Below are 25,021 nucleotides of genomic sequence, written 5' to 3' on the forward strand. Positions count from 1 at the left end.
CGCAGGATGCCTATTTACTGCTACGGGTTCGGAGCCCTCGCACAGACCGGCTCGTCTAATCCTCACAGAGATTCTGCAGTGTAGATAATATATTTTAAATGCAGAAATGGGTTGAGCAGGTTTAAAAAAAAACAAAACTTGCCCCAAGTCACCCATCCGGTAAGTGGGGCCCAACCCCTCCGTATCACCTTCCACCCAGCACAGGGCTCCCTGGGTTGAACGGAGCGGAGAAATGTAAACGCACTGAACCGGCTCACGCTCGCTGTCCGGTCCGGTCCGGTCCGGTCCGGTGTTGGCTCAGGGACGCCCTTGGCGGGGGTGGGTCCTCCCATTCCGGAGGTTCCGGGAGAACAGGAGGCGCTCGCTCTCCTCCCTGGGCAGCTGGCCCGGTCTCGGCGCAGGGAGAGGGAGGGAGCGCTGGCCACGGGGGAGGAATGGAGAGCAGCAGCCCGAGTCCCAGCCCCGGCGCTGCGCTGGGCCTGGACGCCCGGCTGGGTGTGGACACGCGCCTCTGGGCCAAGGTGCTGTTCGCCGCTCTCTGCTCGCTCATCTTGGCGCTGGGCGCGGCGGGCAGTGCGCTGTCCGTGCGCGTGGTGCTGAAGGGGCGCGCCGGGCCCCCGGGGCGCCTGCGCTACCACGTATTCAGCCTGGCGCTCTCGGCGCTGCCGCTGTGGCCGGTGGGTGTGCCCGTGGAGCTCTTCAACTTCGTGTCGTTCCACTACCCCTGGGTGTTCGGCGACCCGGGCGGCGGCGCTTACTACTTCGTGCGCGAGCCGTGCGCCTACGCCACGGTGCTCAGCGTAGGTGGCCCGAGCGCCAAGCGCTGCCTGGCCGTGCGCCAGCCGGCTGCTGTCGCCGCGCCGCACCCGCCGTCTGCTGTCGCTCTTCTGGGCCGCCACGCCCTGCCCACGGCAGTCATCACCGGGCAGAAGCACGAGCTGGAGAAGGCTGGCGGGGAGCCGGAGCCCGCTTCGCGCGTGTGCACGGTGCCGGTGAGCCGCGCCACGCTCCAGGTCTGCATTCAGGTAAGGGGGAGGCAGGCTCGGGGGCCTGTGTTTTCACTTCTGATACTCGCGATCTCCGCAGAAATTTGGGTCGCATTTCCCATTTTACAGAGGACTTGGGGAGAGGCTTGGCAGAGATGAAGCATTAAGAGAAGCCCAGATTAGAATTCAAAACTTAATTCTGAAAGTCTACACTCTTCCCAGTATTACAAAAGTGGGGGCCAAGCATTACTGGGTACGAGAATTACAGCGTAGGGAAGGGGAGGGCTCTAAAAATGTAGATTTCATAACCCAGCCTTTTTTTTTTTATCATCAAAACTAGCCATTTTCAGTCCCATTACAGAATATCCAACTTAATGGGATTTTGTGGAGATATAAAAGAGAGGCCTGAAGATTCAATATTAATGAAGGATTTCAGAAGAAATACATAGCTTACTTGCAGCCTTAACAAGAATTTGGGAAAATATAAAGTTAAACCTGATTAGAAAACATTCCACTCGCTTCAGAAGACGCTTACTGTGGTCACCACGGAGAATTACTCAGAGCTGACAGGGTAGGATCCCTCGTTTTTAAAAATCCACTTCCTATATCAGACATTTCTGCAGGTTTTCCAATCTGGACCTGATGCTAAAGGAGACAAAACCAAAAACACACCGGCAAGCAGGATGGGAATGATACTAATGGGAGTGATCACGCAGTCAAGAGGAGGGACCCCACTGACAACAGTGGGAGCTGCTCCTTCTGCCACATCAGGTGGGCCACTGGTGACCTGAGACCGCATCAGTCCAGCCCACACACCACCTGCCGCCATGCTGGCCCAAGCACATCACAGCCACGGAGCAGCATGTGTAGGGCACCCGTCTACCTCTCAGCAACCTTCACACAGGCTCTGAGCTCCAGCGGAATGATCTGGCTGAATAGCCAGAGCACTGCAGCCCCTCCCTTAGACCTGACTCTGTAGCTCCCTGCTGCACCCTGTTGTGGCCGTGGCAATGAACAAGCAACTACGTGCTCAAAAGGCCTGGTAGCCAAGTTCCGCCAGTTTTCACAGACTAAGGCAGTAGCTTCCAGGCTGTACCTATCTTGGAACTGGGCTCGGGGAAGGGGTAGCGCCACGCATGGTCTGTGTTGTGAATATGTCACTTGCATAGCTTACTTTATGTGCTGCAGACCGACCAAGGCAGTAGAAACTGAAATCCGCCAGAGGCAAGCTTTTGACGTTCTACTGGTGAATTCCTTCAGCCTAACAGCATTATTCAACAAATGGTGCATTTAAAAAATGTTTAACTTGAGGGGCGCCTGGGTGGCGCAGTCGGTTGAGCGTCCGACTTCAGCCAGGTCACGATCTCGCGGTCCGGGAGTTCGAGCCCCGCGTCAGGCTCTGGGCTGATGGCTCAGAGCCTGGAGCCTGTTTCCGATTCTGTGTCTCCCTCTCTCTCTGCCCCTCCCCCGTTCATGCTCTGTCTCTCTCTGTCCCAAAAACAAATAAACGTTGAAAAAAAAATTAAAAAAAAAAAAGTTTAACTTGAGACACACAGTCTATGTTAACACAACAAAATAACTGAGCTCAAATTAGGATTATTTTGGTCCACCTTCCTTTTTAGTGTCTTGTCATTCATCGTCCATGTTAATCAGCGGGTTGTTTTTCTGTTTTGTTTTGTTTTTGACTAAGAAAATGTCTCATCGTTATTGAAAGTACAAAAAACTGTACAGTTTTTCCAGAAATATTTCAAAACTCCCCAAGATTAATAACTAATGCATGAATGTATTTTTACCTTCCACTTCTGTCTTGTCTAGGATTAAAGTGACAATTTGATAGTAAGTATGATGCTGTTGATAAAATGCTGCTTGGTTCTACAACAAACTCAAAACTATGCCCCATGTAGTGTTTTATTTTCCTCTTGGTGCTGATTTGTGAGCGTCCATCAAGAAAAAAGCATGAATGATGGACTCCTTAAAGAGGTACAGCACCCAACCCAGATATTTCGTACTGATTTTAAAGCACTATTAAAATGCTCAGGTTTTTAAAAATACTGACACAGAACCAATAAGGAAAAACTCTATAGCACATGTACTTTGTAGATTTTTTTTTTTAAGTTTATTTTGAGAGAGAGAGAGAGAGAACCATCAAGGAAGGGAAGGGGGGGGGGGGGGGCAGAGGACCTGAATCAGGCTCTGTGCTGACAGCAGAGACTCCGATGTGGGGCTCGAACTCAACAAACCATGAGATCATGACCTGAGCCAAAGTCGGACGCGTAACCGACTGAGCCACCCAGGCGCGCTATAATACAAATATTTTGGATGTTAAAACATTAAAACATTTAAAAAGCAGGGTATCATATAATAAACTTGTTCATAAGTCAAAAATTACCAAATAAAAAAACAAGGCTTGTTGCGTAAAACAGCTGTCCCCTTACCACCCCTGCACACTTCGGTCTATATTCTTTTGTTGAGGGGCAGCTGCCGTGCACTCTCACCTCTTGCTGCCCCTTCCTACACATTTCTAAAGAACGCGCCTGCTTGATTTCACAGTTTGCACATTTTATCCAGTGTCTTCTAGCGGGAGAAAGAAAAAGAGCGTCCCGCCCTCTGACTTTCCCATCCCTACTCTCCACGCCGTGCACCCACACGCACCCCCTACCCCTCCTCTGGTGTTAATCCCATCAGGGTATAAAGTCAGTCTTGTGCCCTGTACTTACACACTGTGACTATGTTAAAACATTCTTCACAGATGAACCATGTCGGACATTTGTATTGCGTTTCCTTTCCAATATTACCTCTGCTTCCTTGCTGTTAATAATGGTCTGTTTTCAGGGATGCCCGGGTGACTCGGTCGGTTGAGCAACCGACACAATTTCGGCTCAGGGTACGATCGCGTGGTTGTGAGATCGAGGCCTGCATCGGGCTCTGTGCTGAGTGTAGAGCCTGCTTGGAATTCTCTCTCCTTCTCCCTCTGCCCCTCCCCTGCTCACTCTCTCCTAAATAAATAAATTAATTAATTAATATTTAATGTTTTTTAATTTGCTTGGTTCCTGTGCATCTGTCTCTCATGCATTCTTAACTTCTCTACCAGAAGTATAAATACTGTTTCAGTGTATTCAGAGCCATCCAGTCAACGACCAGTTCATCTTTCAGTCTCCCCGGGGAGCCCCCTCTTCCACTCCAGCGTCACCGGATGCACGGCCAACATCTTACGTCACTCTGCTCTCCCAGCAGACACCCTCTTTCTGGACCCGGGTCTCCCCCTTTATTGGTGTACAACCTTATTTTGGCGGAACATACGCTCTTGTAACCTCCTGTGACCTGAGAGAAGGCCCACAGAAGAAGGTGAAAAATTGAGAATTTCCACCTCTGGAAACGTTCTGGATTATCCTCACATTTGCCGTAAGAGGGCCGGGCACGGAATTCTAGACAGAAGCCGCTTTTCCTCTCAAATTGTAAAGCATCGCTCCACTATATTCTAGCTTCTACTGTTGCCTTAAAGAAATCTAATGCCATTCTGTGCCCATCCTTTTCATGTGCCTTGTTTTATCTCTTTGGTGGCTTTCAAGGTCTTTATCCACAGAGTGTTAGAAGTCCTAAGAACGTGCCTTGATGGGGGCTTATTTTTATCCATTTTTTCCGAGCTCCCAGGCAGCCTTTCAGTCTGGAAGCTTCTATACCTCACTTTTGGAAAAAACTTTCTTCAAAGTGACTTATTTTAAAAAATGATTTCCTCCCTTCTGTTTTCTTTCTAGAACCACTATTACTTAGATAAGTGTCCTAAGCTAATCCCAAATGTTGTCTCTCCCTTTATTACTGTCTCATCTTTCTGAGAATTTTCTCAACTTCATTTTATAACCCTGCTGTCACCCCCCGCCCCCTCCTGCTGCTGCAGATTCCTGGGCCTTGGGCACAGCCTGAGGACCACAGCATCACAGAGCCTTGGGGCCGTCCTAAGCCTTGGAATTACCTTTGCAGGTGAACGTGCTGGTGTCTTTCGTGCTCCCCTTGGCGTTAACTGCCTTCCTGAACGGGGTCAGTGTGAGCCACTTGGTGGCCCTCGGCTCCCAGGTGCCGTCCCTTTCTGCCCCCGGCAGCCCCGTCCCCCAACCACGTGGAGCTAATGAGCGAGGAGAGGAGGAAGCTCCCCCTGGAGGGCCACACCAGCCTGGTGAGACACAAGGACTCCAGCCGGCTCCTCGGCCTCCAGCATAGCGTCCAGGGTCTCAGTTAAGTACTTGGTGACACTGCTACGAGAAGAAGGGATGGGGCTCCAGGCTGCCTCCACTGATCCCTGGCCAAGTGACCTTGAGCAAGTTACCACCTCTCTCCAGCCCCAGGGGATCGTGTGGTCGCCAACAGGCTTCTATAAGGTTTGGTGGTATGATTACGGGGTAGAACGAGAATTCCATACACGAAACCCTCATCTGCTCCAGGGAGTAATACATAAAGACAAGTGAATACCTATTCACATTTCAGGGAGCCTGGCCTATGGATGGATGCAAGGAGCAGCTGTAGTCAGGGACCCGTAGCCCCAGCATTGAGGGCTTAGACCGGCTGGGTCCCCCACCCAGTTCCCCACCAGCTCCCCACTTTTCCTGCAACATTGATTGTTGGCTGGTTTTCCTAAGAATCTGGGTAAACTGGGCCTTGTAGGGGAGACATTAAGGGGCACAAGAAAGCCGAGGTCTCTCCAAACACCTGCGGTAATGCAGGCACTCACTAAGGTCTGGGAACATGGAATAAGAGATCAGGTCTCTGCTCCCGTCAACCCACAGCGTTGGACGTAGGACAGAAACGTAAGAGCTAAATGTCATATGGTGTGACAGGAAGAGAGGGAGCACGTGATGGTGCTGGACTTTCTTCCATAGACAACAGGCAGTCATTGAGAGTCAACGCCCAAGAATGCAGGGAGATTTGCTTTTGAGATGTTCTACCCAGAAATCTTTGGCGTGTGGGTTACGCAGTGCTTCTCAAACTTGTGTGTGCTTAAGAACAGCGTGAACATAGGGGAAGGGAAGGGAAAATAAAATAAAAGGAGAGAGGGAGGCAAACCATAAGAGACCCTTACATACAAGGGGACAAACTGAGGGCTGCTGGAGGGGAGGTGGGGGGATGGGCTAAGTGAGCGATGGGCATTAAGGAGGGCACTTGTTGGGATGAGCGCTGGGTGTTATATCTAAGTCACGAATCACTAAATTCTACCGAAACCCTTATTACACTAGATGTTAACTTGGATTTAAGTTGTTTTTAAAAGTGAGCAAAAAACCCAAAAACTAACAAACGAACAAAACAGTATGGGGAGCTATAAAACACAGGCTGCTCGGACCCAACCCGGAGATTCTGATTCGGTTGCTCAGGGTAGGCCCGAGACTCTGTATTTCTACCAGGCTCCCAGTTGACGTCGCTATCCTGGTCCAGAGGCCACACCGGACAACAGAATGGATTTGCCAGTCACGGCAGGTGTAGAGGAGGGGAGGGAAGGGGTAGACGGTTAGCGACAAAGGGACCAAGTGGGAGACTGCCATCATAGTCCGGGGGAGGGGAGCTAGGGAGCCCCTGGAGTGGGGTAGTAGAGGTGAGAACAGAGGAATCAAGACATCCTAAAGAAGAGCTTTTTAATAGATTGGCCCTAGGGGGTAATGGAAAAATGAAAAGACTCTCTCTGGCTTACGGCTTGAGTGGTAGATGGCTGGTGGGGCCATCAGTCAATCAGAAAAAGGAACAGAAGAGGCTTGATGAGGCAGAAGGACATTTAAGTTATCTATGCAGTTAGACGATCAGGTGGGAATAGCTATCCCGGAGTTAAAAGCATATTCCAGTGGCCAGGAGGGGGTTATAGAGGTTGTAGAAGTTTCTAGAAGCTTGTCAGTGTGCAGGTGGGAGTTAAAGTGGATATTCACCCAGACATCGGGGTAACCTCAGGTTTGGCTACAGATCGAGAGAGGAGGGTGTCAGATAGCCTCACAGTTCCCTTCCGACCCTTGGACTCCAGGAACGAGTTCTAGGGAAATGCTCTTGTAAGCTTGGCGTCCTCCTCCCTAGAGACGGCAGAACTGAGTACGTTTGCTCTCTGTCGCTCCGTTCCTCCCCGCTGTTGTGCAGGAGCCATTGTGGCCGTGTATGTCACCTGCTGGATGCCGTCCCACACCCGCAGGCTCATGTACCGCTACGTCTCCAACGATGGGTGGACTGGGTTGGTGCAGCGGAGGGGCCCCAGCACGTAGGGAAGGGGCCACTGGGCTGCGCCTGGGACTTTCTATGCTCTCTGCAGGGATTCCCAGTCGCTGAGCCCTCTGGAACTCTGGCCTCCACTCAAGCTGGTCCTGTCCAGTCTGTGCCCTCAAATTCTCTGAGCTGGGAGTAGGGAACAAGGTGTTATCTAGCAATTTCAAGGCCACGCAAGTGAGAGATCTTAGTGGTGATCAGGGCTATGGGCATCCTGACCACAGGATAGAGCCGCCCACAGGCTGGGGCAGGGGGAGGGCTGTGCTATGGCAAGGAGAGGGGCGGAAGCCTCAGAGCCATGAGTCGAGGCGCTAACAAGGGCCCCCTGGACAGAGACCAGACCACGTATGCCCTTTGTGACACAACTGGAAAAGAGGAGAGAACCCACTGTCTTCCTTGGGGAATTAACCGTGCACCTGATTGCAAGAGGAAGGCAAACATCCAAGAGAAGAGAGGCCCGTGTAGCCTCCAAGGAAACAGCTGTGTCGACAGGTGCCTCTTCTCGAGATCTCCTTGCGCCCCTCGCACACACGCGCACGTGCAAAGCCCTTCCTGCTTCAGAGACTCTCTGTGACAAGGTGCATGGCTTCACTGCTCAGCGAAGCCACGTCTCGTGGACCACACCCAGCTGCATGAGGCTCCCGGTGTCTCAGTGGGCAAGACAGTGGCCCCCGTCCGCCAGCAGGGGAACCTTTCGCTGGTGCAGGGGCCTGGGAACAGCGCACGGGGAGCAGGGACTCAGAGGCTGGCTGGGTGGAGCGCATCCGCCAGGGGCAGCTGGTGTGGATGGGACAGTTGCTGAGATCACACGGTGCTTCCCAAGAGCAGAAACCGGGCCCTCCTCACCTGGCCCTTTGGAGGAGAGGCGTGGTCTCCAGGAGAAAGGGGTAGACGCCGTGAGGAGGCGCAGGCCGTCTGACACACCTTCTGGGATTCTCTGCCAGCACACTCTACGACTACCTGGTGACAGACACCCTCTTCTACAGTCAGTTCAGCGGTGACCCGTCCTGAACAACGCTGTGTCGTCCTCCTTCAGAAAACTCTTCCTGGAAGCCCTGGGCTCCCTGTGTCGAGAAGGCCATCCCCGTGGAACCCTGCCCTCCCGGGGAGCCCCGGAACCCCACGGCTGCAGGCTCTAGGGATCCCTCAGACGCCCCGCGCTGGATGCAAGAGAAGAACGAGCAAAGCGGACCGTGACTGACTGCGCAGTCGCCTGGCATTCAGACAAGCAATTCGCTCACAGTTCAAGCTCTGCCGTCAGGTGCAGACTCACCTGGACCCCCAGCCCCCACCCCCCCACTTCCCAGCTGTGTAACCGCGGGCGAGTTGTTCACGCCCTGAGCCTCGGTCTTCCCCTCTGTGCGATGGAGATGAACAGGACCCAGCTCTTAGAGGCGTTCGGAGACCGAAGCACTCAGCACGATGCCTACCGCGTGATAAAAAACCAATTTTCGCTGGCATCGTTGTTGTTGCCGTTACCATTGCTGTTTCTCCCTCTCCTGTGGCTTACGCTCTTCAGCCGTGGGCTCAGCTGCCCCAAGAATTTCCACAAATGACAGTGCCCCGGGAGTTACTGCGCTGTCACGAGACTGCAGTCGCACTGTCCAGTCTTGCCCAGCAAGGGAGCAGCTGTTTGCACCAGGAATAGGGATCCGGGAGCTGCGGGAGGCAGGGGGGCACCAGCTCCCCTCTCCTGGCCTCTGGCCTGTGTGGCTGCCTCCAGGCGGCCCGTGGGAGGACAGATGTGCGACCGGCCTGGAAGCGGCAGGGTCCTGCAGTGCCGTTTCTGGGGGCATCCTGGTGGCTCCGTCAGTTAAGCGTCCGACTTCCGCCCAGGTCACGATCTCACGGCTCATGAGTTCGAGCCCCGCGTCTGGCTCTGCGCTGACAGCTCGAAGCCTGGAGCCTGCTTCCGACCCCGTGTCTTCCTCTCCCTCCCCCTCTCTGCCCCTCCCCTGCTAGCACGCACACACTCTCTCTCTCAAAAACGAAGTTAAAAAAAAAAAAAACCCAAAAAACGAAATGCAATTTCTGGAATACTGGAAATACTCTCATTCCCACTGCCATCTTACACACGGGGAAACAGAAGCAGAGAGAAGAAAGGTACTGCGGCCACTACCTGGTAACCGGGAACGGAACCCCAGGCTTGGGACCGGGCAGCCGACGCTCATCAGAGTCCCATGCTGCTTCCGGAGAAATCTGATGGCCAAAGAGGAACAGAAAGAAACTAAAGGCTCAGCATTAAAGAACTGAGTGAATCGTGATCATCCACTCAGTCCACCCAAATCCTATTTGTTAGGCCACCCTTAAACAGGAAGTATAAATCTTATTTAGCAGCATAAACACACCATGGTTATACTATTCAAAAGAGAACGCAATACAAAATTACACTGTGATGCTATGTAGAAATCACTCGGGTGCATAGAAAGGGTCTACAATGAAGCAGTTCGTGAAAATGGCAGGTTGGCCAAGGAGGCATGCATGACCCAAGCCCGGGGGCGGTTTCTGTTACCTTCACGCCAGGGTCTGAGCATATAGATGCCTGGCATGCAGTAGACACACGTTCGGCGAAAAGGATGTTGGTGGCATCGTATCGTTTGTATGATATCTAAATAATGAATTTCAAATAGAAGTTAAGGTCCCCTAGTGTCGTCCCTTGGGCGGCACTGGCGTTGGCTGCAGAGCCTGGAGGATGGGGGTGGAGCTTACTTCCGTCACTTATTAGCTGTGGGACTCAAGCAAGTTCCTTCACCTGCTCAGGCCGCACGTCACATCTGTGAAATAGACATCGTTAACAACTCTCCCCTGGGTTTTAAGAATTAAATGGCATCGAAAATAGGGGGGAATAAAAGTTTGAAAGTATAGTATCTCCCACCCAAGAGTCTCAGTTGGTAGTGGCTGTCATCGACAGGAAGGAAGCTTTTGGTTCCCAAATGCAAATTACCTTTCTAATTCTGTATTTGAACAACTTAAGCTCTATTTGTGTAGTTGGCTGCACTGTTCGCTTGCCTAAGATCAGAGACCCCAAAAGTGGTTCATCAGCCTTAGTCCTGTGGCCATGACTCCATCAGGGCCAGAATTTTAGGAAGCTTCCACCAAATCCTGAAAGATGACGTACACATTGCCCACCTGTACGAGTTTCCTGGGATTGCCATAACAAAGCACCACAAAGTGTGTGGCTTAAAACAACAGAAATCTACTCTCTCACGGTTCTTGAAGCTACGAATTCAAGATCAAGGTGTCAGCAGGGCCATGCTCCCCAAAGTCTCGAGGAAAGAGTCCTCTTTTGCTTCTTCCAGCATCTGGTGGTTTGTCAGACATCCTTGGTTTATAGGCTCATCATTCCAATCTCTGCCTTGGTGGTCACACGGCAGTCTTCCTCTGTCACTCTTAAGACACTGGCCATACTGGGTCAGGAGCCCACTTGATTCCAGTGTGACTTTGTCTCGACTAATTACATCAGCCCCAAGCCTATTTCCAGATAAGATCACATTCTTAAGTATCAGGGGTTAGGACCTCGACATATTTTTGAGGGTGTGATTCAGCTGAAAACTTCAACCAAACCCACCCCTACTAGGGTGGGTTGCCACCACTGGGAAAGACCCTTTTACAGAGCGAGAACCAGACTTAGAGTGGCCAGAGATCCTAAGAGAAAAATTAGTGTTCCTCAGAGTTAAAGAAAGCCAAAGGGAAACTGGGACAGTATATTCAGTGAACGACAAATGTGGTCATGGATTCTTGTTTCTTCTCCAGACACGAAGGGTTTTAAAACTCCACACTTGGCTTTCCAACTGTTTTGTTAATTAAAATGCTAATTCCTTCTGAGCTGGGAAGTCTGCCGAAGCAAGCAGACTAAAAAAGAAATGAAAGCTGTCGACATTGGACACGCCCTTGGTTCAGTCTTCCTTAAAGAGCTGTCTGCAGACTCTGAAGCCAGATCTGGAAGGCTTAATGCAAATTCCGTTATTAAAAGGGTTTCTAAACATTAATGCTGGGATTGCCCAGACTCGGGATGATACATATGTAATATATTCCGTATATGCTGGCATCCAGTGCTACCTCCCACAGGCAACCCAACACTTCTCCCAAAGAGAACATTTTGGTTCCATACTTTTATCATATGGGGAGCCTTAGAAGCCAATGGTGCCTCCTAATGGATGACATTTGGTGGCCATAAACTGCTCAAGACAGAAAGCAGCTGTGATGTTAGCAGGACCTATCCTTACACCTGCAAGCATGAATCTAGATCTGTTCTGTCACTTGATAGCTGTGTGATCTTGGACAAGTCATTCAACCTCTCTGAGCCATAGGTTTTTCATTTGTAAGATGGTCCCAATCATATCTACTTCAGAGTGTTGTTGGATTAAATAATAAACAATTAGTGACCTAGTTAAATGCCTGGCACACAGCAGGTGCTCAAAAATGTTTGCTACTCACTGTTGCTCGTTTCATAGCTAACACATTCTCCAGGAACGAAGTGACCTGGCAAGAGAATCAAGACGCGAAACCAAGTCTCCTGGTTTCAAATGCCACGCCCTCTCCACTGCCACATTCTGCCATGAGAACTCTGACATCCATATGAATGTTGCTTTTGCAGCCTGATTTCTCCTCCTTTACTGCAAGAGTTCTTAAGTTGTGGTGAGTATTCAGGAAAAAAGAGCCACAGTTTGTGTATTTATTATTCTTTTTTTTTTAATGTTTAGTTTTTGAGAGACAGCACGAGTGGCAGAGGGGTAGAGAGAGAGGGAGACACAGAATCTGAAGCAGGCTCCAGGCTCTGAGCTGTCAGCACAGAGCCCGACGCAGGGCTCAAACTCACAGACCGTGAGATCATGACCTGAGCCGAAGTCGGACTCTTAACTGACTGAGCCACCCAGGTGCCCCTGGGTATTTATCATTCTTATCTGGTTTGAGGGTGACTGCTATTCCTGGCCTTGCAGAAGTACAGATTTCTGTATTTTCCAATGCTCTGGGACAGTTTTTTATTATGGCAAAATACACACAAAATTTACCATTAGTGTCATTTAGCACATTCACAATGTAGTGTAACCATCACCTCTGTCTAGCTGCAGAACGTTTCCTGGAATTTCTATTCCACAAGAATTCTCTCTCCTTCAGAGGTTAATGACTTTCTATCAAACATGTCACTGGGTCAGTCGAGTCTCATTTCGATTGGTCTTCTATTTCCAGAGAGATGTACTAGTCTCCAGTGATGGTTATGCAATTATCCCATTATTACCCTCTTTGTTTCCTATTTCTAACTGTTCTCGCCTTGTAAGATTTCACAGTGGTGCTGGCCAGATCTACAAAGTTTTGTGACCATTCTTATCCCCTTTGGTTTAACTTTGAACTTCACCCATTTAATTTCTAAATGTTGAATCCTGTTCTGATTAGCCATCTTACCCCAGGCTGAGAGTCTCAATCTGCTGCCTCATTAGGTGAATTTAATCCATTTACGTTTATTTTGATCCGGGATATATTTTTTTAATTAATATTTTTTTAATATGTATTTTTGAGAGAGACAGTGCAAGCAGGGGAGGGGCAGAGAGAGGGGGAGACACAGAATCTAAAGCAGGCTCCAGGCTCTGAGCTGTCAGCACAGAGCCCGACGCGGGGCTCGAACCCATCAACTGTGAGATCATGACCTAAGCCAAAGCTGAAGGCTTAACCGACTGAGCCCCCAGGTGTCCCTGATCAGGGATATGTTTGAATGTCTTTCTGCCATCTATTTTATTTACCAAGCTTTTTGTTTCTTCCCTCCCCAGCCTGTTCTTCCCTTATACCACATACACTGGTTTTGTTGATACTCCTTTTCCCTTTAATGTTTAGATCTTGTACATCCTGTTTCAATTCTTCCAGGGATTACTGTTTTTTAAACATATATTTAAATATTCCTTTTCTGGTAACATGTTAACCACCCCTGCCCCATTAAACCAGGAATTTTAGGTCAATTTCACTCCTTTACTTTCTCAGTTCCTCCATCACTGGCCACTCCCACCCCTAGCTCCCATGCTGGAAGCATCTAAAACAGAACGGAGTCAGTCAAGGGGCGTTTCACGAACACTACCATTTGCTGGGCATATTCCAGTCTCCAGGAACACAGGAGTGAATGTGTCTTACGAAGTTCCTACTTTCACGGGAAAGGACAAAGAAAACACTAAACAAAATGCATTCTACTGGGGAGGCCCTCATTGAGGAGGTGACCTTTGAGGGATCCGAGCGACGTGAAGGGGAGAAGCGGTCCAGGCACAGGAAGCAACCGGCCTGAGGTGGGTACTCGGCTGGCAGTGGCCAAGATGAGCCAGGAGGGCCAGATGTGCAGTGAGCAAGGGAACAGTCAAGTGTTAGCCCAGACCGCCAACGTTCATTCCTGTTTGCCGTCAGACCTCTCCAGGTGCACCTCCTGGCGGGTTCCCTCTTGAGCTCGTCTGGCTATTCACCCGTCTACCGAGGTCTCTGTTTTCACTTCCAAGATCTATAACCATCCTTTTTTGTTCTGGATACCGTATCACCTTACTTTTTTCTGATTTGGATTATGCTTGTTTTATAATTAACCTCTTTACTGACATTATCACCTTTCACTGTATAACATTTGCTATTTTAAGAATCTTGGTTGTTTGTTCATTTCCATACTTGGTGGGCGGGGGGGGGGGGGTTCCTGTTTGTTTATTTCGTCTACTATAAACTGACCCATATAACTGTGAGGGGAGAGATAGGACAATGCCACAGAGAGGGGGTGCCAATAGCTTGTCTTCACAAAAGTCTGGACCCCCTCCCGTGCCCCCTCCTTGAGGCTCCCTCCACACTCTGCAGTAAGCTTAGCAGTGGCTGCCTGCCTAGCCCAGGTCAGTGGCGTCTGTGAGTGTTGCAGAAGAGCTGGAAGGAATCGAAGGGCCCAGCTGCACCAAGCCGTATCACTGTGACAAATGCCCCAGGCCCCCTCCACGTCCTTAGCCACCATGATGCACAGAGCACCCCGACTCCATTTTCCGACGTAGCATGTTTCTGTGTATGGTCTCAGCTGTGCTATCCTTCATTTCCGTTCTTCTCTACACCTAATTTTCTCTTTCAGGGATTCCTCCATGTGTTAATACACGCTTACTTTTATGGATTTATAATTTCCTTTCCAAAACTGTCTTTTCTGTCATGTCATGAGGTTGTAAGCAGGGAGCCCTTGGAGATCACTGGTCACACTACTCCCTCTCAAAGAAACAAAAACAAAAACAAAACCAACTGAATGAATTCCCACCAAAGAAACCAGGAATGCATCACGGGTTTTATTTATAAGACTGGAACAAACAAGAATATTAGTTTGGTGTCTTCCAAGTTTAAATTAACTAACAAAATGGGAAGCACGGCACACAAGCTACTATTCACAAAAGACAAATACAACTGAAGAAGGAAAGTTTTTATTCCGAGATAGGAATAATGGCATATACGAAGGGATCGTTTTATAAACACTGAACTAATCTTTTATACTCATCGGCTGGTTTTTCTTTGGGCGGGGGGGGGGGGGGGGGAGATTAAACTCTTAGGCATCATCTTCTAAAAGAATTTCTTCTTGGACTGTGATCCACCAGAGTGCTCAGAAGTGTCTAAGATGGCTGTATACGAATGCATGCTGGTGGTACATTTCTGAGTATCTTCAAACCCTCCCTTCGGTTAGGGGCCACTCCAAAAGCACCGTGGCCCGGGGCAAGACAGACGCTGGTCCAGAATCCAGGAGTCTACTTGTCCATCCTTCTGCTTCTCTCCTTGCGCAGTGGTCTCGGTGAGGTGCGCTCCCTGCACCGGAACCTTCTCGTCTTCCAGGTGGAGGATCATTGCACCCACCCAGGCTGTTGGAAGGACTAAGCAAGATCATAGCTGCGAAAGCACCCAGTCCGATGCCTGGCCCATGGGTGGCACTCAAACACACAGGCAGATGGGATGGTGAGCGTCATGGAACGTTCCCGCATTCCTGTCGTCCATTCTGATCGGGGCCAAGCACTCGTAAGAGGAAACAAGCTATTTAAAGAACCAAAAACTGAGCTTCAATAAATTATAGTCAAAAGTTTAATTTTTACCAACTATTTTATGTCCCTCTGGTGGTTTCGTTGTTTCAAAGCAAGCAATTTGGTCCTCTTTGTAAGGCAAAGTCGGTCTCTTCAGGTCAACCCCTCCAACTCTAATTTCCTTCCTGAAACACTTCTTGTTTTAAAGAAAGTTTCTTTTCAGCTTTGCCCTTTCTAAGAGGTAGGGTATTGACCCTATACTATTTTATTTTAACAGAATCATACTTGCTGCGAAGTAAAATCATCTGCTTTACTTTTTCAGAGTGGATGCCTTTGGCCTGGCTTCTGAAAGAGCAAACTTGTAGGCCGTTACGTAATTCTTATTAAATGTCCTTGTTTTTTCCTTCTCTCCAGCCTTTAAAGTTAAAAGATGCTCTTCTGGAATATTGCTTTGTAGTAGGTGATAGGGAAACCCCCAGAGTCGGAATCCTGTCCATCGCCCAACAAGAAGTTACTGACACCTCTACAAGAAAACCCAAGAGTGATCCTTTAGAACTCAGAAAAGTCGCATTTGTCCATGGAAGCACACGGAAGACAGGACGGCAGGCAAAAGTTTGTTCTCCATCAAGTGGACTTCGATAGAGCCCAGGGCCGTGTGGCCCAGAACCCAGGAGACATGGCTTTGCGTCCCTGCTCACCACCCACTCATCCTCATTGCTCTAAGACCACAAACGCCCAGGCCTGGGCTCCTGGCACGTAGCACGAGGGGGCCGCACAACGGTCCCGGGGCCGCTCCAGTTCGAGCACCCCGTGGATCTCAGAGTCCCTTGAGCCTCAAGAGCATGAGGTGCCAAAGGCTCCCCTCCCGCAGAAAATCTGCCGGTGTCTCCCTCAGATGTGCCGCCCGGTCAGAAAAAAGAGCGGCCGGTCTTCCTTGGCGTTGGCCGTCTGGAATTCGTCACGCAGCCGGAACTGCCACTCGTCTTCCAGCTCGAGGCGGACCACCGTCTGGCGCAGGGAGTTCCGGTCCTGGCAGATCACGCACAGGGTGGCACCTGCGTGAGCAACGGCAGAGGCGGTGAAGAAAACGAATGAGAGCTACGGCCTGGATTCTACCGGCAACAAGGAGACACGGTGTCGTTTGGGAAGGAGGGACCAGACATCCAGGCAGCACCTCCTGCTGCTTCTGGAAAGCTTCGTACTCTCAGCGAGACACACAGCGAGATGGTTATTTGGCAGGTCTGGCCGGTGACACAACGCGGAGGCGGAAGAAATGTGCACAAAGCGGTGGAGGGGGTGGAAAACCGGAAGCAGAGAGACGCCTCGTCGGCTGGTCAGATCACCAACCAAGCGCCCCGGTTCCAGCCCTGAGCTAGCCCACCTCTCCCAGGCTGACCCCACCCCTTCCTCTCCCATGTGAGCCCCCTGCATACTGGCCAGATGCAGCACACCCCCACCCCCACCCCCCCAGCCTCTGGAATCTCCCTCCTCTCCACTCCCAGCATCCTCGATAATCCCTCTGGTCGGCTCATTCATCCTGTAGGTCAGTCTACCTGCCGCCCTTCCTACCCACATGTCCTGTCCTCCTAGTACACAAAATGTTTCCCCGGGGCAGACCGTGGGAGAAACCTCTTACTACTTCCCAAGGCCGCATACAGCACTGGTGCTCAGTAAACACCCGCTTGACAAGGTCAAAGTGCAGACACCCAAGGCAAGGGAAGATCAGTCAGGATTCCCAGCTGGCTGGAAATGACACTGTTAAGTTCTAGAGAATGAAACGTCTGTCGCTCTCAGCCGCTCTAGTGTGACAACAACTATGGGAGCAGAAAGATCCCAGTAAAGGTCAAAGAGCATGCAGTGCTCCCTAAGATGAGGAGGAAACCCCAGGTACCAGGAAGAAGGCACGTCTGAAGGGACCTGGGTGCTGATGTTAAGAATCTGGGCTGACGGGGACCACAAGTCCAAAATATCTACCTGAAAGAAAGGGGACGTGTCTTGTCTCTATCCCGACAGGCACAAGGGGAAGAGAGCCACGCTGGGATCGCATCCCAGCCTTCTTGTACCTTCCTGGATAATCAGGGCAGTCATATTCCCTCTCTGAGCCTCAGTCTACCCACTGGCAAAGGGGGACTAAGACCACAAGTCACCTCCTCGGAAGCGCCAGGTGCCAAAAGGCATTCAAATCGAGGTCCAGGGTAAAAGGATGGGAAGTTACCTTTCAGAAAATGAAACTTTTTCAAAAAGCTAGCTCCCACAAAAGAATCACAGAGGTATAGCAGGAGTCCGCTAAACACGAAGTCAGAGCAGCTGATGTTCAGGGAGTGGGGCCTGGAGCTCACATAACACACAGAAATCTGAAAAAGAAGGAATCCAAGAGAGAACATCAGCTTTCATGAAATACCCAACGACACCCTACTAGGGCCTTGCGTCTAACAAATACTAACTGCTTGGCCAATGCCCAAGGCTGGTGGGGGTCGGGGGCAGAGACAAGACTTAGTGTTATGTCCAAATCCAGATCCTAAAACTCAAGTCCAAGAAATGTATCCACATTTGCCCATCCATCAATTCGAGAATCCATCAATTCGACGGATGAGTTGCCACCCGTCAATTTTGGCATCCGCGTCGGCTTTCATTCCTAACTTATTACAGTGGGGGGCAAACCACTTAAACTCTCTCAGGCTTTTACCCTATCAGCTATAAGGCGGGGTAAACACCTGAGGCAAAGGAGCTGAGTAGCTATCATCCCGAGTCCTGGGTTCTGGCGCCTCCGTTTTAGGAATTTCTCGGATTCGTGGACCCGGCAGGGCCCCCTCTGAGAGTCACCTGAGATCCCAGGTTAAGGTAGCAGTCGACCGAGAGCACAGGGTGGCCGCGGTTCCTCAGGGACAGCGGGAAGAATCGGTGACTGTGGTGCTGGAGGAACTTCTCCAGCAGGAGCTGCGCGGGCGCCGCGAGGAACGTGTGCTTGCTGTCCGGGGCGCAGATGTACTGGGCCGGCACGATGGCCACGGGGTTGTCGGATACCTGCCCGGGGAAGGCGGGGTCAGCCACTTCCAGCCACCCTGAGCACGGAGGTCCCTCCCCAGGCCTCTCCTGGGGTGAGTGGCCCTGTCACGGAAGACTGTGTCATGGGGTAGAGCTGCCCAGCTGCGAACACATACCTCAACCCAGAAATTCTCTGCCGAGGAAAACTACGCTTTACCACGGTGGGACGTGTGAAACTGACGAGTGGGACCGGTAAGAATTGTAGGCATTGACCACTCCATGCAGAAGACTTGCCGCCTGGTCTAGAATAATCAAGAGGACCACTGGACCTGGCGAACTCTCCCCCAAATCCAGAGAGGCAAACCTCTGGGAAGGATCAGCCTCCCTCTGGCCCCAGAACCTATCCACCTTCACCTGCCCCCACCGCCCTTCCTGCCGACCGCCCGCCGGTCTGCACCCACCACCCCTTACTCCACGGCCAACGCATTTGCCAGGCTGCAGCCAGGGAGACTTGGTGTAAATAAAACGAATCAAATCCTCTGCTGGGCACCCTTCGGTGGTCTCTCATTACTCCTAGAGAAAGTCCAGAATGTTCCCATGGCTGCTAAGACCCTACATGCTTCTCTAGCCCATCTCCGCCATGCCTTCTGCCCTTTATGCTTCTTCCACGCTGACCTCCCGGCTTTTACCTGCTCAGCTCCTTCACCCAGATCCTTCTTTGAACAGTTGTGTATTACCCCCGAGTCTCTGCTTTAATGTCACTGTCTCAGGGACACTCACGCAGACTCCCTCCCCCACCCTTCGCAAGGTTAGGTCTCCCTGTGACACACGTCACCCTCGTGGTGCTGGTCACAAGGACACTACATGTTTAACATCCGCCTCAGCTGCAGGGCTACACCGAGTGAAGGGCCTGCGTGCTCAGTAAATACTCAATGAGTAAATGAAAGTAAGTTATCTCATTCAGATGAAAGATTATCGAATGTTCCAGCTCTCTTACACATAACCTAAACCTAGCGGCAAAGAAGATGCTCAAAATAGGAATACACATAAAATATCTAGAGCCAGAAGATTAGACTGAGAGACATAAAGAAAACTCAGTTTTAAAAGTACAACAGTATCTTTGATAGACAATGTGGTAAAAATCAGAATTGTAAAAATTAAACTAGAAATCTAACACAATTTCAATAAGAAATCTCAGCAGCGGGGGAGGGTAGGACTTAATTCAACGACTCCCAAGTTCTGGGAGTACAGACCTTTTCTTTAAATGTCTTGCTACTTTTTAAGAGAAAGGAGGATGGGCTTTCCCTTTTAGAGAAGTCTTCACATCCTGCTGATAGGAAGGGGCAGGTGGGTGGGGGTTTGGGACTGGCGTCTGAATTCAGACCCGGCCCAGCTCAGGATAAGCAACCAACCACACAAGGAGTGAGGGGAGATGAGGCAGGACAGAGGCTGAAAGAGTCACCGGGACAGGCTGATGTGTCCACCGCCAGGGCAAAAGTCAAGGTAGATGGAGGTACAAAGCAGAGAATGGGGCTCCCGTCCATGGGTCGGAGAGAACCTTCAGGCAGAGTCGTGCCAACCCCATATGTCCTCCTGGAAGACCAGATCTCGGAGGGTGTGCTAGGACTTTCCACCCTGAAATTCTGCAGCCAGCACTGACCTAATCAGACCACGTCTCTCCCCACCAAGAGGCTGGCTCGCACACAGACAACACGGCTACAGGCCAGCCTGTTGGTGCCATTTGGTTTTCTGGCCAGGCGCTGTCCAGGGGCCCAGAGAGGAGCATGGCGCCCCACCCCCCAGGAGCTGCGTCCAGCAGAGAAGCCAGGGCAGTGAACACAGGCCCAGTGCTGGACGTGCAGGCAGGCGAGTGCTCACGGGAAGGCTGGTGGCGGCCACACTGGTGGGACGCGTACCGGGGATACTGGTTAGAACCAGCGATCGGGAGAGAAACCCGACGGCGGGCCTCCCTTCCCCAGGCTCCCAATTCAAAACCTTTACGAAGGCCACCAGCCGTCAAGGCCGCCCCACGTCCTGGCCTCCCTGCCAGCTCCCACACCACCGCAGCCCAGGCAGCAGACTCAGTGGGCGCACTCACCTTGGACGTGATGTGGCAGGACCTGTGCCCACCCACGGCAATCTGCTTCTTCATCACGCTAAAGCGGTTGAAACGGCAGAGCAGGAGGCCGGCGCTATGCACCCGCAGGTTGAAGTCCACGTCGTCACACGTGAACCTGCTCAGAAGCAGAGGAGGGAGCAGATAGCACTGGACGCGGCCCATGGCCCCGGGCACGCCCCCAGCAGCCACGCGGAGTGTGCACTCCCCGCGCTGGGGGGCTCTTTCCAACCTTGAAGCCCTCGCTCAATAGCGGCATATAAAGAAGACAAAACAAATAAGGAGACCAGGTGTGGCCGCGACGTGTCTGCACCAGGCCGGGCTTAAACTACAGAAGGACTACCACTGGCTGATCACACGCTACAGGCACCGTGTGAGGGGCTTCACAAACACCGTTTCATCTATGCGTTACAAACAAAAAACAAAACAACAAACAAAGAACAAAAGGGAGGTGCCTGGGTGGCTCAGTCGGTTAAGCACCCGACTCTGGCTCAAGTCATGATCTCATGGTTCATGAATTCGAGCTCCACATCAGGCCCTGTGCTGACGGCTTGGAGCCTGGAGCCTGCTTCAGATTCTGTGTCTCCCTCACTCTCTGCTCCTCGCACTCTGTCTCTGTCTGTCTCTCAAAAAGAAACATTAAAAAAAAAAAAAAAAAGAAAGAAAACAACAAACTCCCTAGAGTAAAAATATTAGCCACATCTTACAGCTGAGAAAAACAAGGCTCAGAGATGCTAAGTCATCAGCCTAAACTGCAAAGCTGTGAAAGAAAAAACCCAGAACTTAGCAGGGCAGCCTGGCTCCAAAAGCGACCCTCCCACGGCTCCTCCGATGGTCATCTTGGGTGTGGCCCCAGGGCTCCTAAGAGGGACATCTTGGGTGTGGCCGACTGCCTGGCCTATAGGGATGCCTGATAAGGGCTGGCAATCTGGTTATTCTTGAGATGTGAGCACTTCCGTGGCCAGGCCCAGAGAGAGAGAGTCATATGGAAATTACTTCCTAGTTTTCTTCAGTGTTAATGCTCCTAAAAACTGACGTAGTCCAAGAAGGAAACAAAAAAGTAAGAGAAATGACACAGTACGACGTAAGTCACTATATAAAGGATCGTGTGAACCGATGAAGGAAGTTGAATGATCTTATGCAAATCTACAGTCTACAGAATTATACAATTAAAAAAAAATTTTTTTTAAGTTTATTTATCTTGGGGCGCTTGGGTGGCTCAGTTGGTTAAACGTCCGACTCCAGCTAGGGTCATGATCTCGCTATTTGTGAGTTCGAGCCCCGCGTTGGGCTCTGTGCTAACAGCTCAGAGCCTGGAGCCTGCTTTGGATTCTGTGTCTCCCTCTCCCTGTACCCCTCCCACGCTCATGCTCATGTGCACATGCTCTCTCTCTCTCTCTCTCAAAAATAAGCATTAAAACAATTTTTTAAAATAAATAAATAAAAGTTTATTTATCTTGAGAGAGAGCGTAGCATGAGCGTACATGTGTAAGGGGCAGGGAGAGATGTGGGGCTCAAACTCACAAACCCTGAGATCATGACCCGAGCCAAAATCCAAAGACGGGACACTCAACCAACTGAGCCACCCAGGCACCCCTATACGACAAAAAAATTAAAAACAAAAACTGAGGGCTGATTTCAGCTTGGGTCATGGGTCTCAAAGTCTGTGGTGGGATCAACCCTCTTCACTATCAGCACTATCAGCCTGCTTGGGATTCTCTCTCCCGCTCCACCCCGTGCCCCTCCCACTTGTGCGCGCGCGCGCGCACACACACACACACACACACACGCACGCACACACGCGCTCTCTCTCTCTCTCAAAATAAAAAAATAAACATTAAAAAAACCCACCCCAAAACCTGAGGGCTGAAGGCAGGGCCAGAGCAATGCCTCGGGAAGGAAGCCTCCGGTTCCACTGGCCCCGCAGCGGGGAGGCCGCCGTCCCCCAGGCCTAAGGTTGCCCTTCAGGGCGGGCTCTGGGCCGGGGGCGGTGCCGACGGCCACAGAGGGCGAGGACTCACCGGTTCTGGTGGTACTGCACGTTCTGGGTCAGGTCCACGTTCAGAATGATGAAGTCGTGCACGTGGCAGCGGGAGAAGGGCTCCCGCACCTCGGCGCTCCCCGTCTTGCTGGACCACTTCCGCATGCCAATCAGGGCATAGTGGGTGATGTTGGGGGACGCCTCGATGTGCTGCATGATGTGCTTCAAAGACACGTTTCTTTCTGCCCAGGAAAACTCCCTGCTCAAAAGAGGGAGACGGACGTCCCCAGGCTGAGGGGCAAACAGCAGCAGGGCCCCCAGGACCGGACGCTTAGGAGCTGGGTAGGGCTGGAGCAGGTGGAGCCCATCGCTGCCATCCTGAGCGCCGGGCGCCAGGCTAAGCGGGTCACATCTACTATTATGTATCCTCACGGCAACCTCATGACCTAGACCTATCATCCCCATTCTACAAATGAGGAAAAAAGGGGCTCTGAAGAACTTGCCCGGTGTCACTCAACAGAGCTCGGACTCAAACAGCGCCGTCTCCAAAGCCTACCTCCTCCCCATCAGGCTAAATAAAACACTGCATTTCCCGTTTGCAGACCTGAGGGCAAAATGGTGGGGAGAGCGAGGCTTTCTGCTGTGAATTCCAGTAAGGGAATGGGAAGGAAGGAGGTAGTGTGTAGATACCCCCCACCCTGACTGCCACCGTCAGAGGACCGTGGCGACGACAGGGACACTTGATGACCAGGGAGGGGGCCGGCGGGAGGGGCTCCAGGGCTAGGAGCTGGGCCCCAGCACGCAGCTCAACTCTTCTGGACCCCAGCTTGCTTTTCCCCAGCCAAGGGGCTTAAATAAACTCTCTAGGGCCCTGGCCAGCCCTGACATGCCAGGGCGTTAAGGGCTGCTTCAGAATAGAATTCGGGAACGCAGAATGAAGGCTCAATTCTCTCCCAGTCTCGGCCCCCGGCTGAGCTCTTGCCTTTGGAAGAGCGTCAGGGAGAATACTGCCAGCAAAGCAGGACTGCTCCCATAAACTACGGGCAGCTCTATCATCCGGAACACATTTTCTCTCTAGAAGAACAGGGACTAGTGGTAATTGTCACAGGAGGGTACCACTAACATTAAAGAGGTGAACTGACCTCACGTTTCTTTTAAAAAAAAAAAAAAAGGCCAAAAATAATCAGAAGTCATCAGGCAGCCCTAAGTTGAAACATCCATGTGGCAAAAATCACAAAAGGAAGTATTTTACCAACGATGTTCCGAGTCTATCTACCGAGCCTTCCCTACATTGTGCCCTCTGGTGCCCACCTCCAGGCACACCCTTCAGAGTTTAGTTGTTCCACTAATGTCACACAGCAAATAAAAATGCAGCTGGCTGCTAGGAATTAGGCTGGCGGCAGGGGGAGGGTGTGGAAGGCTCCAGGAGGGAATTTCTGGGCCACTGGTGACGTCCCATTTCTTCCAACGGGAGTTGGTTAAATGGGTGATCAGTGTGTGAAAATTTCTGGAGATGTGTCCTACTTTCTGTAGGTATTTTATACTGAATATATACTGTGTGATTTTCTGTACGTATTATACATCCAAGAAAAGTTTTAAAAAGTTAAAAACACAAGGGGCCGCCTGGGTGGCTCAGTCAGTTAAGCGTTTGACTCCTGATTTCGGCTCAGGACCTGATCTTGTGGTTTGTGAGTCTGAGCCCCCAAATTGGGCTCTGCGCTGACAGTGTGGAGCCTGCTTGAGATTCTCTTTCTCTGCCCCTCCCCTACTCCCTCTCTCTCTCTCGCTCTCAAAATAAATGAAAAATAAGAAACTTAAAAAAAATTGAAACCTCAAAACCACGCTGGGCTTGGAATAAGAGCCTGCGACATACAAGGCCATGTGAACCACATACTGTGCCTTCTAAGATGCGGTGTCCTCTGTGGTCCTCAGGAGGTAGCTAAGAAGCCCCCATTGAAAAGGAACAGCTTTGGGGCACCTGGCTGGCTCAGTCGGTTGATGTCCGACTTCAGCTCAGGTCACGATCTCACAGTTCATGAGTTCAAACCCCGATTCCAGCTTTCTGCTGGTCAGCGCAGAGCCCATTTGGATCCTCTGTCCCCCTACTCTCTCTGTCCCTCCCTTGCTCACGCTCTCTCCAGAAAATAAATAAATAAACATTAAAAAAAAAAAAAAAAAGGAACAGGTTCATGTTCCTTGCAGGGTCGGTGGGGGGCATCTCACCTGCTTCTTTCTCCGCCACAGTCTACATCCACCACGTTCCACATCACGCAGGAGTCGTCCGAGATCACGATGAAAGGCCAGATGTCCTGTGGCTTGATCCCCAGCTCCTCCTGCCGGTTCCTCTCCAGCTCCAGATTGTGGTAAGACAGCTCCTTGATCAGGAAGTGGGCGGCGCCTGAAATGGGCAAACCCCAGGCCCACTCTTGGGTCCACGGACATCTACCCAGGACAGGCCCACCCTCAGGTCTGCCCTACCCAGGACCAAGGCCCCATCTGGAGTTAGAACGGCTCATCGAGGCCCCAGCCCATGACCAGCCAGCTCCCGACGGGCCTAATCTCCATCACCAACCTGCACACACATTTGTCTGCTTATCCTTGTCTCTGACCGTGGAGAATGTGAATCAAAGCAGTGACCAAAACACAGAAGAAGGCTATAGCTTTCAAGATGAAAAAGCCTGATGAAGAATGTTTAACCCATTCATCTCTAGGACCGTCTCCTAAAAGTCTC

At 51.1% G+C, this 25,021-nt stretch overlaps 2 protein-coding genes across 14 annotated transcripts in view; one reads left to right on the forward strand and one right to left on the reverse strand.

Annotated features, from left to right (window-relative positions):
- Nucleotides 1-371: 371 nt before the first annotated feature.
- Nucleotides 372-8,353, forward strand: NTSR2 (neurotensin receptor 2). Its single transcript, XM_027033539.2, is given in 8 exon segments — nucleotides 372-844; nucleotides 846-895; nucleotides 898-1,025; nucleotides 4,965-5,084; nucleotides 5,086-5,215; nucleotides 7,092-7,182; nucleotides 8,159-8,196; nucleotides 8,199-8,353. Coding segments are annotated over 8 exon segments (1,122 nt in total). The 5' UTR covers nucleotides 372-434.
- A 6,125-nt stretch (nucleotides 8,354-14,478) lies between these two features.
- Nucleotides 14,479-25,021, reverse strand: part of GREB1 (growth regulating estrogen receptor binding 1) — a 143,731-nt gene continuing 133,188 nt past the window's right edge. For 12 of the 13 annotated variants that reach the window (XM_027077919.2, XM_027077916.2, XM_027077920.2 and 9 more), the window contains 6 exons: nucleotides 24,514-24,688; nucleotides 22,331-22,549; nucleotides 20,292-20,427; nucleotides 18,032-18,232; nucleotides 17,424-17,562; nucleotides 14,479-16,263 (listed from right to left, as the gene is read on the reverse strand). In XM_027077919.2, coding sequence (XP_026933720.1) covers nucleotides 16,100-16,263; nucleotides 17,424-17,562; nucleotides 18,032-18,232; nucleotides 20,292-20,427; nucleotides 22,331-22,549; nucleotides 24,514-24,688 — 1,034 coding nt within the window. In that variant the 3' untranslated portion in view covers nucleotides 14,479-16,099. The remainder of the gene's footprint in view (nucleotides 16,264-17,423; nucleotides 17,563-18,031; nucleotides 18,233-20,291; nucleotides 20,428-22,330; nucleotides 22,550-24,513; nucleotides 24,689-25,021) is intronic. The other variant, XM_053201232.1, reaches the window with a different exon arrangement.

Source organism: Acinonyx jubatus, chromosome A3 (genome assembly GCF_027475565.1).
Source record: "Acinonyx jubatus isolate Ajub_Pintada_27869175 chromosome A3, VMU_Ajub_asm_v1.0, whole genome shotgun sequence".
Taxonomy (NCBI): Eukaryota; Metazoa; Chordata; class Mammalia; order Carnivora; family Felidae; genus Acinonyx; species Acinonyx jubatus.